This window comes from Marmota flaviventris, chromosome 6, assembly GCF_047511675.1.
Source record: "Marmota flaviventris isolate mMarFla1 chromosome 6, mMarFla1.hap1, whole genome shotgun sequence".
NCBI lineage: Eukaryota > Metazoa > Chordata > Mammalia > Rodentia > Sciuridae > Marmota > Marmota flaviventris.
In genome coordinates, this window is record NC_092503.1 from 125,276,991 (window position 1) to 125,293,096 (window position 16,106).

The 16,106-nt window shown below is 36.0% G+C and overlaps 1 protein-coding gene across 1 annotated transcript; it reads left to right on the plus strand.

Annotated features, from left to right (window-relative positions):
* Nucleotides 1-1,760: 1,760 nt before the first annotated feature.
* LOC139706254 (olfactory receptor 5V1-like) lies at nt 1,761-2,708 on the plus strand. The gene has a single exon (XM_071613958.1). It carries the CDS (start codon nt 1,761-1,763, stop codon nt 2,706-2,708), a length of 948 nt encoding a protein of 315 aa, XP_071470059.1.
* The last annotated feature ends 13,398 nt before the right edge of the window (nt 2,709-16,106 follow it).

Genomic DNA, 16,106 nt, shown 5'->3' on the forward strand with positions numbered 1-16,106 from the left:
ACATAGTTAAAATAATTTAATTGTATGAACTTAAGTTTCTTTGAAACCAACCAGAAAAGTATTCTTAAAGAACATTCTGTTGTCATTAAAGGGAATCAAATTTTCTACCACTCAATGTAAGTATATTGAGATAAAATGTCTTTTCACCTAAACTCTGCCAGATGTCTTTTTTATAGAAACTCTGTCTATAAGAAAATGGCGATGATGATATTACTTATCTTACTGGATATGTGTAGAGTAAATGAGATGACATGTAGAAATTGCTTAGAGATTATTTGTAACCTTCTCCACTCAGTACTTAAAATGATTTGTCTAACAGCAACAGAATCTTGAATAAACCAAATGCCTCTTGAATTTTTCAGATAGAGGACCTGCACCAGTGAGTTTCTAATTTACTAGGATGAGTGAGTCTTTTTGAAAATTTATAGAAATACAAGTAACCTGACCCCAAATTCAGAGAACTAAATAACAGTAAATTTAAAAGTAAATTTAAAAAATGCAAATGTTCACTAATAACAGTGGCTTTTTCTTAAACTACTTCTAATGTTGAGAAATGTTGTTAGAATCTGAGATGTTGGTAACATACAGGTAAAAATGATCCGTAGTTGCATGATAACCTTTAATTTAGACTACTGAAGATTTTTTCTGTTAACCTAATGTCAGACCAATCTTCATGACTTATTTCAAAGTCAGGATGCTGTCACACTAAAGGTCATTAACTGATTCCTTATCATTTATGGAAGTTCTACAGAATTAATATAAATTATTTACAACTCAAAGATCATGTTTTATAGGGTTTATTGCCATGAAAAACTATCACAATGCAGTGCTTAAGGAAAAGGCAGGTTAAAATACATAATTTTCTGATCCTCATTTTGAATATTTACATATGGGAAACTGATCTGAAAGACAGAAACAAAACCATCTCTGTGAACATTAAGGATTATATTTATTAAAAATTTATTTTCAGGCTGAGGTTGTAGCTCAGTGGTAGAGTACTTGCCTAGCACTTGCCCTGGGTTCGATTCCCAGCAGAATATAAAGCCAAATAAACAAAATAAAGGTATCATGTTCATCTACAACTAAAATATTTAAAAAAATAATTTTCTATATTTTCAACATATTCTAAAACAAACACATTAATTTTAATCAGAAAAAAAGACAAATTTTGTTCTGCATTCAAGGATGGCAAGGAGGTGCACAGATAGCTTTGCAGAAGGTAATGAAGACCAGAGAGATTCTTCTGTAACTATTTCTGCAACACATGTCTACACATCACCAAGAAAATGTAAATAGGCTTGAGAGAGGTATTATTAACAGAGAATCTTAGGATGTACATTGCCCTTTTGTGATTTGCTTTTTTTTAAGTTGTTGATAGACTTTTATTTTATTTATTTATGTGTGGTGCTGAGAATTGATCCCAGTACCTGACATATGCGAGGCAACTGCTCTACCAATGAGCCACAACCCCAACCCTAGTGATTTGCTTTTAGTTAAAAATGTTCAGTGCTATATCTTATACAGGGAGATGATTTTCAAATGAAACACTGGAAGTTTTTTTTTTTTACATATGTGTTGGGTGGCCGGTATGAGTCATAGTTTATGAGTGTTGCTCCTGTGGTTTACTACCAGATATAGATGGTAATATTTTATTTGTAACATTTGCTTTCCTGTTTTGCAGACCATTGCTACTGTAGCATATGATTATTGTAATCTATGTTTCTCTTTGCCCAACTCCCCAGAGGAAACCGGACAACATTATGGAAGGAAAGAACCAAACAGCTATATCTGATTTCATCATCTTGGGATTCTCTGACCTGAATGAATTGCAGTTTTTACTATTTACCATCTTTTTTCTGACCTATATATGTACTTTGGGAGGAAACATATTCATCATCTTGGTGACTATGGCTGATCCACACCTACATACACCCATGTACTACTTCCTAAGAAACCTGGCCTTTCTTGATGTCTGCTACACCACCACCAATGTCCCCCAGATGATGGTACATCTTGTATCAGAGAAGAAGAGCATTTCCTTTGGGGGGTGTGTGGCTCAACTTTTTGCATTCATTTTATTTGTAGGATCAGAGTGTCTCCTCCTGGCAGCAATGGCATATGATCGCTACATTGCCATCTGCAAACCCTTAAGGTATTCAGTTATTATGAACAAGGCTCTGTATAATCAGTTAGCAGCCTCATGTTGGACTGGTGGTTTCCTCAATTCAGTGGTGCATACAGTACTGACATTCCGTCTGCCATTCTGTGGCAACAACCAGATTAATTACTTCTTTTGTGACATACCCCCTTTGCTGATCTTGTCTTGTGGGGACACTTCTGGCAATGAACTGGTGTTGCTGTCCATTGGAGTCTTCATTGGTTGGACTCCTTTCCTGTGCATTGTCCTTTCCTACCTTTACATAATCTCCACCATCTTGAGGATCCACTCCTCAGAGGGGAGATGCAAAGCCTTTTCTACATGTGCCTCCCACCTGGTCATTGTCCTTCTCTATTATGGTAGTGCCATTTTCACATATGTGCGGCCCATTTCATCTTACTCATTGGAGAAAGACAGACTTATCTCAGTATTGTATAGTGTTGTTACTCCCATGCTGAACCCTATAATTTACACATTGAGGAACAAGGACATCAAAGAGGCTATGAAGACAATAGGGAGAAAGTGGCAGCCACCAAGTCTTGATATGTAATGTTAAGGATAAGATTAAGGATAATCACTATTTTGATATGTAATCTCAAAATAGTAATCTTATATTAGAATTTTTCACCAATCAGATGTTTCTCCTGACACTCAAAAACTGCCTGAAATGCTAGGACAGAGATGAAAGAATTGGCACACTCTACCTCAAAAGTACATGATGTCGAGCTTGCTTTCTTTTTTCCTCCTCTTTTTGGTACTAGGGATTGAACTCCTCTGTCCTTTAAATTTTTTATTTTGAGATACTGTCTCACTAAGTTGTTGAGGTTGGCTTCAAACTTGCCATCCTCATGCCTCAGGCTCCCTAATTGCTGGGATTGCAGGTGTAGACTACTGGACCTGGCATTCTTGAGCTTTTGCTAGTTCCACATGAGAGACATCAATCTTACTCGTTTTAGATGTTTTCTTCTTATACATGTTTTCCATTCTTTATCCTCTTTCCAAAGATGGTGGCTCTCTTCCATGTAATATTTGTTTGATGACCTTCATCATTTGGTACTTTATTTCCTATATGTGGAAGAATGTGAAAGAAGCTCCTCTTGTCATATTTCTCTTTTCTTGATGGAATAACTTTCAGTCTCAGCTAGCAGCTACTAGCAGCTCAGAAGTGCCTGAAATATCCACCTTCCTTCAGGCCTGACAGGAGCGCCTGCAGAATGGGGTGAAACCACAACCTCAGCACTTGTGGTTATCATTGCCCAACTGCCCGGCCAGGAAACTGAGAGTCAGGGCCTTCAGGGCATGAAACCCCTGACTCAGTAAGAGCCAAAGACCCTTCTAGATTGCTTTCTGCCAGGACAGCAATATTTAGAGTTTCCTCACAGTGTGGTTACATTAGGCAAAAGATGATTGGCTTATGGATATTGTCTTGCTTATGTATGATTGACAGGCACGCCCAACTCGAACCCTATAATAGTTGTGTGTATTCCAAAAATAAACAGAGCTACTAGACGATGACCTGAGGTGGGTCTGCAGCCAATTCTCTCACCAACTCCCGGAGTCTGTGTGTTGATTCTGTGTCTCTATCCCCCTTGACAACGCAGCCGAGTGACCATGGATCACAAAGGGACTAGGAACACATTCATTTTCTTACCTCTTAACTTATGATTTTGGCCTTTTTTTGTTCTTTTTAATAAAACATCATCACCAATATATAAGTTCACATTATTCTCATTTTGACAAAGATATATAATCATGATGAAATGGTGTCTTATCTCCAGATCTGTTGGTAATTAATTTTAATTTTGTCACCTGCTGCATGGGCTAAAGCCAATTTATCTTCATATTAGAAAGAAGATACAGTTTCTTAATCCCAGTTTATATTCCTTATTCTATTCAAAAGGTGAAATATCCCAAAAAGATTTTTTCTAGGAAGAAGTCCACATGACAGATTATTTAACATAAAATTATCTTAACATAACATTAGGAACATTTTTATAAAAATTTAGAAAATATAATCAGATAAAAAATATAAAAATTTATGTTTTGTGGGAAGGAATAAAAATTTTAGTAATATGGCAATTAGAGTTAGAAAAAATAGAAATTACATGTTTAAAGTATTAAATTACTGCTTTTATTTTTTATACTGTTTAAAAACACTTCTGGTTTACACACTATTCCTTTAACTATGATTATTTGGTAATTGCTGTATTAAATATTCTGTGTATTATCTATCTTATAACCTATGTCCTGTAGAAACCCTAAGTAATTCTTCCCTAGATAGGGCTTGGTTCCTGGCTATATACCTCCACTATGACCATTTCCTTAATTTCAAATTTATATCCTACCAATCATTTAAACAAATATCTCTATTATTTATAATTTCATCCAAAACACACTTTCTCCCAATAACTCCACCTGGAAGCATTTTCTATTCCTTTTTAAGTCACAGGATACTATGCAAGATGGCGGGGGTTGGGGTAGTAGCAAGAGTTCCTTGACTATGCCAATTAAATTGCGTCTTTTTTTTCTCCTAGTAATTATTGATAGCCCCAATTATCACAACTTATTAATAACAATCATCGATTTATTATTATCTTGTTTATGTATTCTATTCACCTTTTGATTATTAGGGCCAAGAGTAATTCCTGGCTTATAGTAGCTTTTAAAGAAATTCTATTGATAAAGATTAAAGTACCAGGCTATCATGACATATACTATAGTACTTGTGCATGGAAGTCTCTACTGTCTTACTGGAAGCACACTTCTAAGGAGGACACATCTTATAAAAAGTATATATCTTGGTGTTCCTCACAGTCCCTAGTTTGATGGTTTATTCTCTTTTGGGTTATATTCCAGGATATTATGCTTTGTTGAGGAGTAGATGAATGAAGCAGTTAGTGATGGATATAATTTAGTTAGTTATTTTATTGGATTGTTTTCTCACTATTGAGCTAAGTTTTTTTAGTATTTTGCTGAGGATTTTTTGCAACTACATTCACCAGGGATATTGACTTACAACTTTCTTTTTCTTGCAGTGTCCTTGTCTGGCTCAAAGCCAATATACCAAGTATCAGGATAACACAAGCTCTTTAAATGACTTAGGAAATATTCATTTTTCTTAAATATTTTGGAGGTGTTTGAGGATGTTGTCAGTATTTTCTTTTTAAAAAGTTTAATAGAACTCAGTGGTAAACTATCAGGTCCTGGGCTTTTCTTTTATGGAATTCTTTTGATCACCTTATTTGTTATTAATCTTTTCCAATTTTCTATATCTTCACGATTCAGTATTTGTTGTTTTTATGTTTTTTAGAAATTTATCTATTTTTGTTTTATAATTACAGGTTTAAAATTACTCAGAATATGTCCTTTGTATTTACGTACTATCAATTGTAATATTGTCTTTTTCATTTTCATCCTTTTTCTTAGTATATATAAAAGTTCATGGATTCTATTTTCTAAAATACCTATTCTTAGGGTTTTTTGTTTTGTTTTGTTTTTGGTATTTTAAACTTTCTAGTCTTTATTTTACTTATGTTTGCTCTCGTCTTTATTATTTACTTCCTTCTGAGAACTTTGAATATCTTTGTTACTGTTCTCTAGTTCTCTGAGTGATAATATTGTTTATTTGGATCTGTCTTTGATACAAGTGTTCTTTGCTATAAATTTTCCTCTTAGAACTGCTTTTTCCCCTTTACCTTATAAGTTTTATTATGTTGTTCTTTGATTTTCATTTATCCTAATATTTTTAAAAAATTATTTTTAAAAATTTTATTTGCCCATTGTTTTTATGAGAAGCATGCTAATTATTTTCCATGTATTTGTGAATTTTCTGAAATTCCTCTGTTGTAAGTATGTAGTTTTATCCCTCAAGAAATATACTTTTTGTGATTTCAGGTTTCTTAAATTTGTTGACTTGTTCTTAGGCCTAACATATAATGTACCTTGGAGAATGTTCCTTGCACACTTGAAAAGGATGTGTATTTTGCTGATGTTGGATGGAATGTTCTGTATATTTTTGTTAGGTCCATTTTGTCTAAAGTTTACTTTACGTCCTATGTTTCCTTATTCATTTTCTCTCTGTTGATCTGTTCTTATTAAGATTTGCTACTGTTAATGTATTACAGCCTCTGTCTTCCTTTTAGTCTAATAATATTTGCTTTACATGTATGTAGGTGCTTTTATTTTGGGTGCATATAATTTTATAATTTTTAGATTATCTTGATGAATTGACCCTTTATCATTACCTTTTTTTTCTCTTTTGGCAATTTTGACTTAGAGTCCATATGATCCAAGTATAGCTACTCCTGCTCTCTTTTGATTCTTATTAGTATAAAATATCTTTTTTTGTGTGTGTGTTCATGCACTTTCAGTCTATTTGTGCCCATATACATAAATTGAATCTCTTATAGGCAGCATGTAGAAGGGTCTTGTTTTTGTTGTTATCCATTCAATCACTCTTTATCTTTTAACTGGAAAATTTAACCTATTTATATTCAAGGTTATCATTTGATAGGTATGAACCTACTTCTGCATTCTTAAAATTACTTTTCTGGTTGCTTTGCAGATACTTTGTTTATTTATTTCCCTCTTGCCTTCTGCCTTTTGATTAAGTGATTTACTCTAGAGGTATACTTTTGATTCCTTACTTTTCATTTCATATTGTATTATAGATCTGTACATTCTTGATATCATGAGTCTTAAAAGAAATCTTCTATAACAGACTGTTTTAACTTTGTAGTGGCTTAAATTTGATTGCATAAAAAAAAAACTATGCTTAAGAAAATCCTTTTAAAAAATCAACTGTAGTTTTATTCCACTCTCCCACAAAGTTAATGAAAAACACTATTTTTTTTATAGTTTTGCCTTTTAACATTGATACTTAAAATATATATGATTGAAACACCATGATGATATTATTAGGGTATTCTGAGTTTGTATTTACTTTTATACTTTCCTATATTTTCATATCATTCATTAATTAAAAACATAAAAACAATGGGCAAATGAAATTAATTAATTAATTCAAGTTGCAGTACTACCTTTAGCATTTCTCATAAGGAAGGTCTGGTGGTAATGAACTCCACCCACTTTTGTTTTTCTGAAGGACAGCTTTGAAGACACAGTAATCTTGGTTGACAGATTTTTTTTTTTTCTGTTAGCACTTCAAATATGTTGTCACATTCTTTTTTGGCCTATAAAGCATTTTATGAAAAATCCATGCTAGAATTACTTGAACTTCCTCATGTGTCATTGGAGTCTCTACTATTGCTTTCAGAATCCTCTCTTTGTGCTTGATTTTTGATGATTTGGTTATTACATGTCTTGGTTAGTTTTGTGTGGATTGAATCTGATTGGAGAACTTTTATCTTTATGTACTTGGATATTCATCTTTCACCCCAAATTAGAACATTTCTATTATTATTATTTTCTTGAGGTTTACAGAGCTTTCTTAAAGAAATTATTTCAAATTATTTGTTAGGCTGTTCATATATGTCCATGTTTTGGGGTCAGCTACTGGGAGATTATTGTAGGGTTTTTTTTTTTTTTTTTTGGTGTGGGGGGGTGGTATTTTATCTCTTTGATTTGTGTGTGTGTGTGTGTGTGTGTGTGTTTCTTGTTTCCTTACATTGATTTTTGCACATTTGAAGATGAAGTAACTCATTCTAGTCTTTGTAGTCTGGCTTTGTCTGGGAACACCCTTTAGCAGTCAGCCTGTCCAGAGATATTGACCCAGCCTTCTGGTGTGGTCCCAAGGTTGGAATTGCTTCCGGAGTCCTTGGGCAGGATAGCCTGGTGCCTGGGTTAGCAGGTAGGTGGGCCTATACCTGGATCCTCTGGGGTGAACCTGATGTATGAGTGTGTAGGGATGGCCCTGGAGCCTAGTTTCAGGGGACCTCAGACTGAAGCCTGGTATTGAGATGGGCATTAAGACTGAGTCTTCAGAATATTGCCAGGCTGCTGGGATGGAGCTGGTGCCTGAGTCCATTGAGCTGGGTCTGGACTCTGAGTTCATGAGGGCTGAATTGGAACAGGGGTAGACCTGGAGCTTGAGTCTACAGGGATGGATGTGTTTGCTGGGCCCATGGTGGCTGGCCTGGAGACTGATCTGCTAAAACATGCCTAGACTTTGAGTCCTCTGGTGCCCATGACCATGGGACCAACCTGTACCTGTTGGAGCAGGTACAGAACTTAAGATCATCAGGGTTTGACCTGGTCTTGGGATCCTCACACTGCTGAGAATGTTATATGGTGCTAAGAAAAGGCTTGATCCCAAGGCCACTGAGGTTGACTGGTAGTGGACAGGCATGGAGACTGAGTTCACTGCACAGTCCTGGAGGCCAGGATCTGGCCTGGCACTGGGGCTTCTCTGTGGGCTCCACAGGAGTCCACAGACACTGGTATGGAATTTGTGGCCAGATGGGCCTGCCTAGTGGTGGGTCCAGAGCAAAGTCTGGTGCTCACTTTCTTCTCTTTCACCATATATATGGTATCTCTGTCCAGGTCTCAGGGGTGTGGTCAGCCATGTGATGAAAATTTGTTTTTTCTACACTTTTAAAACCCATTTTTTCTTATTTCTGCACTAAACCCAAGTGCTCTATTCTCTCACCCGCTTTCCTTTCATGGAGGTATTTTATATATGCATAGCTGTTTAAATTGATATTTATATGAGCATTGGAATGTCCTCTTCTGCCTTCTTGCTGACATCTCTTGATGTCCTATTTTTATGTAGCAAAAAACTAATTGTACTTTTTTTTTTGTAACAATCATCCTCAGTTGATCATGTCCTCTATTAATGATTTGGTGCCATTAACTACTGGGGATTTAATTAGTACACTACATCCCTTTTCACCCCACTTTTATAACTGCATCATTTCTCTTCTTTAAAAAAAATCAATTTCATTATGGTATCATTTGAATACCACAAAATTCAGCATTTAAACATATATTAAGCTGGTATTAATGAATATTTATTGTGTATTACTGCTATCATGTTATTGTACTTTTCCCTAACTCAAAATGCTTTTCTCATGCCTCTTTCAAATAACTTCTCTTGGCATCACTCCCAGCCACTGGCAACTGTTACCTTCCTATCAGCATGAATTATTTTTCCTACAATATTACATGAATGGAATCATGAAGTGTGTGTATTATTTGTTTCTGGATTTTTTCATTCAGTGTGACACTTTTGGAATTTATCCTAATTATGTAATATATAAGTAATTGTTGCATCTCCACCAGTGAGTAGTATTTCATTGTTTGGATACATCATCATTTTTTTTTTTTTTTAAAAGAAATACGTATTTATTTTATTTTTTTTTTTATTGTTGGCTGTTCAAAACATTACATAGTTCTTGATATATCATATTTCACAATTTGATTCAAGTGGGTTATGAGCTCCCATTTTTACCCCATATACAGATTGCAGAATCACATCAGTTACACATCCATTGATTTACATATTGCCATACTAGTGTCTGTTGTATTCTGCTGTCTTTCCTATCCTCTACTATCCCCCCTCCCCTCCCCTCCCCTCCCCTCCCCTCCCCTCTTCTCTCTCTGCCCCCTTTGCTGACATTCGTTTGTCCCCCTTGTATTATTTTTCCCCTTCCCCTCACTTCCTCTTGTATGTACTTTTGTATACCTCTGAGGGTCTCCTTCCATTTCCATGCATTTTCCCTTCTCTCTCCCTTTCCCTCCCACCTCTCATCCCTGTTTAATGTTAATCTTCTTCTCATGCTCTTCGACCCTACTCTGTTCTTAGCTACTCTCCTTATATCAAAGAAGACATTTGACATTTGTTTTTTAGGGATTGGCTAGCTTCACTTAGCATAATCTGCTCTAATGCCATCCATTTCCCTGTAAATTCTATGATTTTGTCATTTTTTAATGCAGAGTAATACTCCATTGTGTATAAATGCCACATTTTTTTTATCCATTCATCCATTGAAGGGCATCTAGGTTGGTTCCACAGTCTAGCTATTGTGAATTGTGCTGCTATGAACATCGATGAAAGAGGCAATATCACAACAGACACTTCAGAAATACAGAAGATAATCAAAAATTATTTTGAATCCTTATACTCCAATAAATTAGAAGATAGTGAAGGCATAGATAAATTTCTTAAGTCATATGATCTGCCCAGATTGAGTCAGGAGGATATAGACAACCTAAACAGACCAATATCAATTGAGGAAATAGAAGAAACCATCAAAAGACTACCAACTAAGAAAAGCCCAGGACCGGATGGGTATACAGCAGAGTTTTACAAAACCTTTAAAGAGGAACTAATACCAATACTTTTCAAGCTACTTCGGGAAATAGAAAAAGAGGGAGAACTTCCAAATTCATTCTACGAGGCCAACATCACCCTGATACCTAAACCAGACAAAGACACTTCAAAGAAAGAAAACTACAGACCAATATCTCTAATGAACTTGGATGCAAAAATCCTCAATAAAATTCTGGCCACTCGGATACAAAGGCACATCAAAAAAATTGTGCACCATGATCAAGTAGGATTCATCCCTGGGATGCAAGGCTGGTTCAATATAAGGAAATCAATAAATGTTATTCACCACATCAATAGACTTAAAAATAAGAACCATATGATCATCTCGATAGATGCGGAAAAAGCATTCGACAAAGTACAGCATCCCTTTATGTTCAAAACTCTAGAAAAACTAGGGATAACAGGAACATACCTCAATATTGTAAAAGCAATCTATGCTAAGCCTCAGGCTAGCATCATTCTGAATGGAGAAAAATTGAAGGCATTCCCTCTAAAATGTGGAACAAGACAGGGATGCCCTCTCTCACCACTTCTGTTCAACATAGTTCTCGAAACACTGGCCAGAGCAATTAGACAGACGAAAGAAATTAAAGGCATCAAAATAGGAAAAGAAGAACTTAAATTATCACTATTTGCAGATGACATGATTCTATACCTAGCAGACCCAAAAGGGTCTACAAAGAAACTATTAGAGCTAATAAATGAATTCAGCAAAGTGGCAGGATATAAAATCAACACGCATAAATCAAAGGCATTCCTGTATATCAGCGACAAATCCTCTGAAATGGAAATGAGGACAACCACTCCATTCACAATATCTTCAAAAAAAATAAAATACTTAGGAATCAACCTAACAAAAGAGGTGAAAGACTTATACAATGAAAACTACAGAACCCTAAAGAGAGAAATAGAAGAAGATCTTAGAAGATGGAAAAATATACCCTGTTCATGGATAGGCAGAACTAACATCATCAAAAAGGTGATATTACCAAAAGTTCTCTATAGGTTTAATGCAATGCCAATCAAAATCCCAACGGCATTTCTTGTAGAAATAGAGAAAGCAATCATGAAATTCATGTGGAAAAATAAAAGACCCAGAATAGCAAAAACAATGCTAAGCAGGAAGTGTGAATCAGGCGGTATAGCGATACCAGACTTCAAACTATATTACAGAGCAATAGTAACAAAAACAGCATGGTACTGGTACCAAAACAGGCGGGTGGACCAATGGTACAGAATAGAGGACACAGAAACCAATCCACAAAACTACAACTATCTTATATTTGATAAAGGGTCTAAAAGCATGCAATGGAGGAAGGATAGCATCTTCAACAAATGGTGCTGGGAAAACTGGAAATCCATATGCAACAAAATGAAACTGAATCCCTTTCTCTCGCCATGCACAAAAGTGAATTCAAAATGGATCAAGGAGCTTGATATCAAATCAGAGACGCGCCGTCTGATAGAAGAAAAAGTTGGCTACGATCTACAGTCGGTGGGGTCGGGCTCCAAATTCCTCAATAGGACACCCATAGCACAAAAGTTAATAACTAGAATCAACAAATGGGACTTACTCAAACTAAAAAGTTTTTTCTCAGCAAAAGATACAATAAGAGAGGTAAATAGAGAGCCTACAACCTGGGAACAAATCTTTACTCCTCACACTTCAGATAGAGCCCTAATATCCAGAGTATACAAAGAGCTCAAAAAATTAGACAATAAGAGAACAAACAACCCAATCAACAAATGGGCCAAGGACCTGAACAGACACTTCTCAGAGGAGGACATACAGTCAATCAACAAGTACATGAAAAAATGCTCACCATCTCTAGCAGTCAGAGAAATGCAAATCAAAACCACCCTAAGATACCATCTCACTCCAGTTAGATTGGCAGCCATTATGAAGTCAAACAACAACAAGTGCTGGCGAGGATGTGGGGAAAAGGGTACACTTGTACATTGCTGGTGGGACTGCAAATTGGTGCAGCCAATTTGGAAAGCAGTATGGAGATTTCTTGGAAAGCTGGGAATGGAGCCACCATTTGACCCAGCTATTCCCCTTCTCGGTCTATTCCCTAAAGACCTAAAAAGAGCATGCTACAGGGATACATCATCATTTGTTTATCAATTCATCAATCTCTGGACATTTAGATTGTTTGAATTTCAGCCATTCTAAATAAAATTGATTTATTCTTGTGTAAAAATTATCTCTTTATTCCTCTTTAGTAAATATATAAAATTATGTTTCTTGGTTCAAAGCTATTAGCAAAACAAATATGTTTTTCTTCTTGCTAATTTCACTTTAAACAATTGCTTTTTTTTTTTTTTTTTTTTGCAAAATTTAATTTAAGACAATAATACCCTACAGGACAAGTGGATATGATGCTGTCTTCCAGGGCTAATACTGATCCTAATTAAATGGAAAGGATAAATGTAAAATTATAGGCATTAAAATTAAAACTCATAATTCACACTTCAAGACTAATGATACTGGCCCGCTGGATGCTTAAACCCCAAATCTGGAGACCAAAGTCAAGGAAATAAAAGGGATAAGGAAAAAGCAGCCAGTATTTTAACCCTGCTGTCTAAGATTAGTCATGACCCAAGAAAAGACAGCACCCTCCAACTGTCTTGGTACTCTTGTGAGTCACCTGATCTCCTGATACCCAGGCTCCTAGAGAACAATAGGAAGAAAACCAGGGCATATTCATTGGCTTGTTTTTTTTTAAAATATGAATTTGATATACTCATTCATCCATGTATTTCTGATTAGTTCAGTAATTCTACAGGTGGTCATTTTTATTAACATAATTAATTAATTTATTAATTTGTGCCTTATTGATTGTGCCAGGCAGATGGTGTTTGCTTGCTTATACAAAGTGAAAAGTCATTCTGCCTGAGCACTTAAACTCAAAATCGAATACCTTATGGCAAATGACTGCTTTACAAAATGGGGTAACTCAGGTTTAGACACAGCCTGAAAACTGCTGTTTTATACATCAAAGAGTAACTCAGAGCAGGGCATAGTCTGCTCTCCACACCTATACTGAAATTTTGAAATCTGTCTTGAGATGAAGAATAAGTAAAGGAGGATTGCCCTTTACTAACTACAGAGATATGGCACACATTATACAAAATAACTTTAAATAATATATAAGGTATTATTATTAGACAGCTTAGCAACTTAGCAAAACAGTTTAGTTACTTCTACAATATTTTAAGACAACAATCATGATTAACAGCATTATATCCAGACTAACAGATATTTAAAGCTTTAGAGAATATAATCCAATAAAACATATGACATCATTGCAAAACAATAGTTATTTTAATTAGAGGTGAAAATAAAACAAACAACAACAACAACAAATCAAACAAACAAAGAACATCAAAAAACAGACCTTAGGACAAATGAAAATTTGAATGAGCCAGGTGGGGTGGTTCATGCCTATAATCCCAGTGGCTCAGGATTCCAAGTATAAAGTTAACTCAGTAACTTAGTGAGACCCTAAGCAACTTAGACAAACCCTGTCTCAACATAAAAATTAAAAAGATAAAAAGAGTTGGGGATGTGGCTCAGTGGTTAAATACTCCTGGGTTTAAACCCTGGTACCAAAATAAATAAATAAATAAATAAATCTAGTTGTTGTAGGATTTTTTTAAACAATGAAAAATATAACCAAATCAGCAAAATGATAAAGCATAAAATCTTCATTCTGTAAACCAGTTATTTGTAAACTTTACTAAGAGCAGATCAGCCATTGTCACCATTGGATCCTGTAACAAGGATTTACATTCTTCACTTTTGCCTACAAATGTCCAATGGATGGCTGAAAGCAGGATTAAAAACCTGGCATTTCTTCCTCCATTTTACATCCATCCCCTTTGACCCTGAGTCCTTTGACCCTGGATTTCAGGAAGGTTATCTTATCTGATCAACATCTTTTGATTGTGGGATTTATCATCCAGGCAACAGCAACTTTGCTATCAGGGATAAGACCCCACCTGACCAATCCTGAGTTAAGGATGGACAGGGAATACCTGATCAAGATCACCTGCTTTGGCAGTCATGGAATGTCTCCAGCTGTGCTGTAATCAAAAGTTCTCTAAGGATCTTTAAGATGGAATTAGTGCTTTTCATTTACACAACAAATCTCCCAGACAGACATTCTAGGTCTCTATGTCAAGGGAGAAGAGATGTCTCCAAAGAAGAGTTTGAGGAGTTCCTGGAGGGAAGGGGAAACTCACCAGCAGGGTTCTTGGCATAAGTAATGGGAACAGAGTTGCAGCTCAAGCCAGTCAAAGGCATAGACAGAGGTTTATTTAGGGAAGCAGATAAAAATTCAAATAAGAATGGGAAAAAGTAAAGATAGATTCCTTTGGGGTAAAGCAAGGGAGAATATGGGCCATATCAACAGTGAGAGATGCTGTTTTGGGGTTCTAGTGGGTGTGGGAAAATATGTAGGAATGATATCAATCTGGTGGTGATCGCAAGATGGGTTTTGGTCATCTGGTCAATCTCTGGATCCTCAGGCTGACATAGTCTTTATAATCCGATCAATAGATAGCACTGGAAATGATAACACAGAAAAGCAGATTCCTGAAAGAAGATCCTACTGAAGCCAGAATTAGGCAGATAGGCAAGGGTCAGATCCAGAGAATGGAGGAAATTAAATGTTAATTCTTCAGAGCCTTTCCTCCACTCTTATCAAGATAACCTGCTCCTGCTCCAACCTGTTGCTAAAAGGTAACCTATCTCAGTGATTGTCCCTCTCTATAGGGAATATTTAATTATGCCCACTTCCTGCCCAGATCACTCCAACTTGGCCTCTCCAGCCCAATTGCTTCTCACCTTTTGGTCATCCCACCTGAGCATCTCCTGTACCTAGTCACATACAGAGGAAGGAGAGAGATAAGGGAAAGAGAGCAGAAGAACAAAGGAAGCCTAGGACATATAAAAAGGCAAAAACACCTTCACTACTTGGGATACCAGGGTACCAGCTATTGTCCCCTCCTCCCTCCATAGGGAGGTCTATGTTACCCCTTTTAAATAAATTCTGCTTTATATGCTTGCCTCGGCGTGCTTCTGTTATGTCATACTTCAACATGTGAGGGAGCAGAACTGGTTATCAATAACTGGCAGTATCACTACCAAAGACTGGGTTGTGTTTTAAGCTCCTGTGTCTTCATATGAGAGGATTTCAATGTTCACACATGCTAAGTAAAAGTATAGCAAAATTTATTAGAAGAGAAAGAAGAAGGGGAACTCCCTCACTGGAGAGAGTAGATCCTCTCAGAAAGGAAATTAACAACTCACTTCTTTGTGTCCCAGCTTTTACTTAAGTAGAAGGGAGATTGTTAGAAAGACCATCCAAATACCACCTCTTGACTATAAATTGAAAGACACATTAGCTAAAAACCAAGGGCAACTCTTGGTCATTTGGCTGATAGGTCCTAAATGGAACTGGTTTTATAGAATTTGTGGTCAATGAGTTCCAATATTAATCATCCTGCTTTCTTAGTTCTGGAACTCTCTGGTCCAGGTTGTTTTTACAGGATCTTATTTAAGATGATTTAGCAATTAGGTCCTTCTTAGAAAGCATAAGCTTATCTTCCTCCAAATTTATCTATCTTTTTCCTGTTGAAAGAGGAATAGTT

Bases quoted from the DNA above. Each gene is read 5' to 3' on its own strand.
- LOC139706254 (XM_071613958.1), top strand. From the start codon at position 1,761: ATGGAAGGAAAGAACCAAACAGCTATATCTGATTTCATCATCTTGGGA.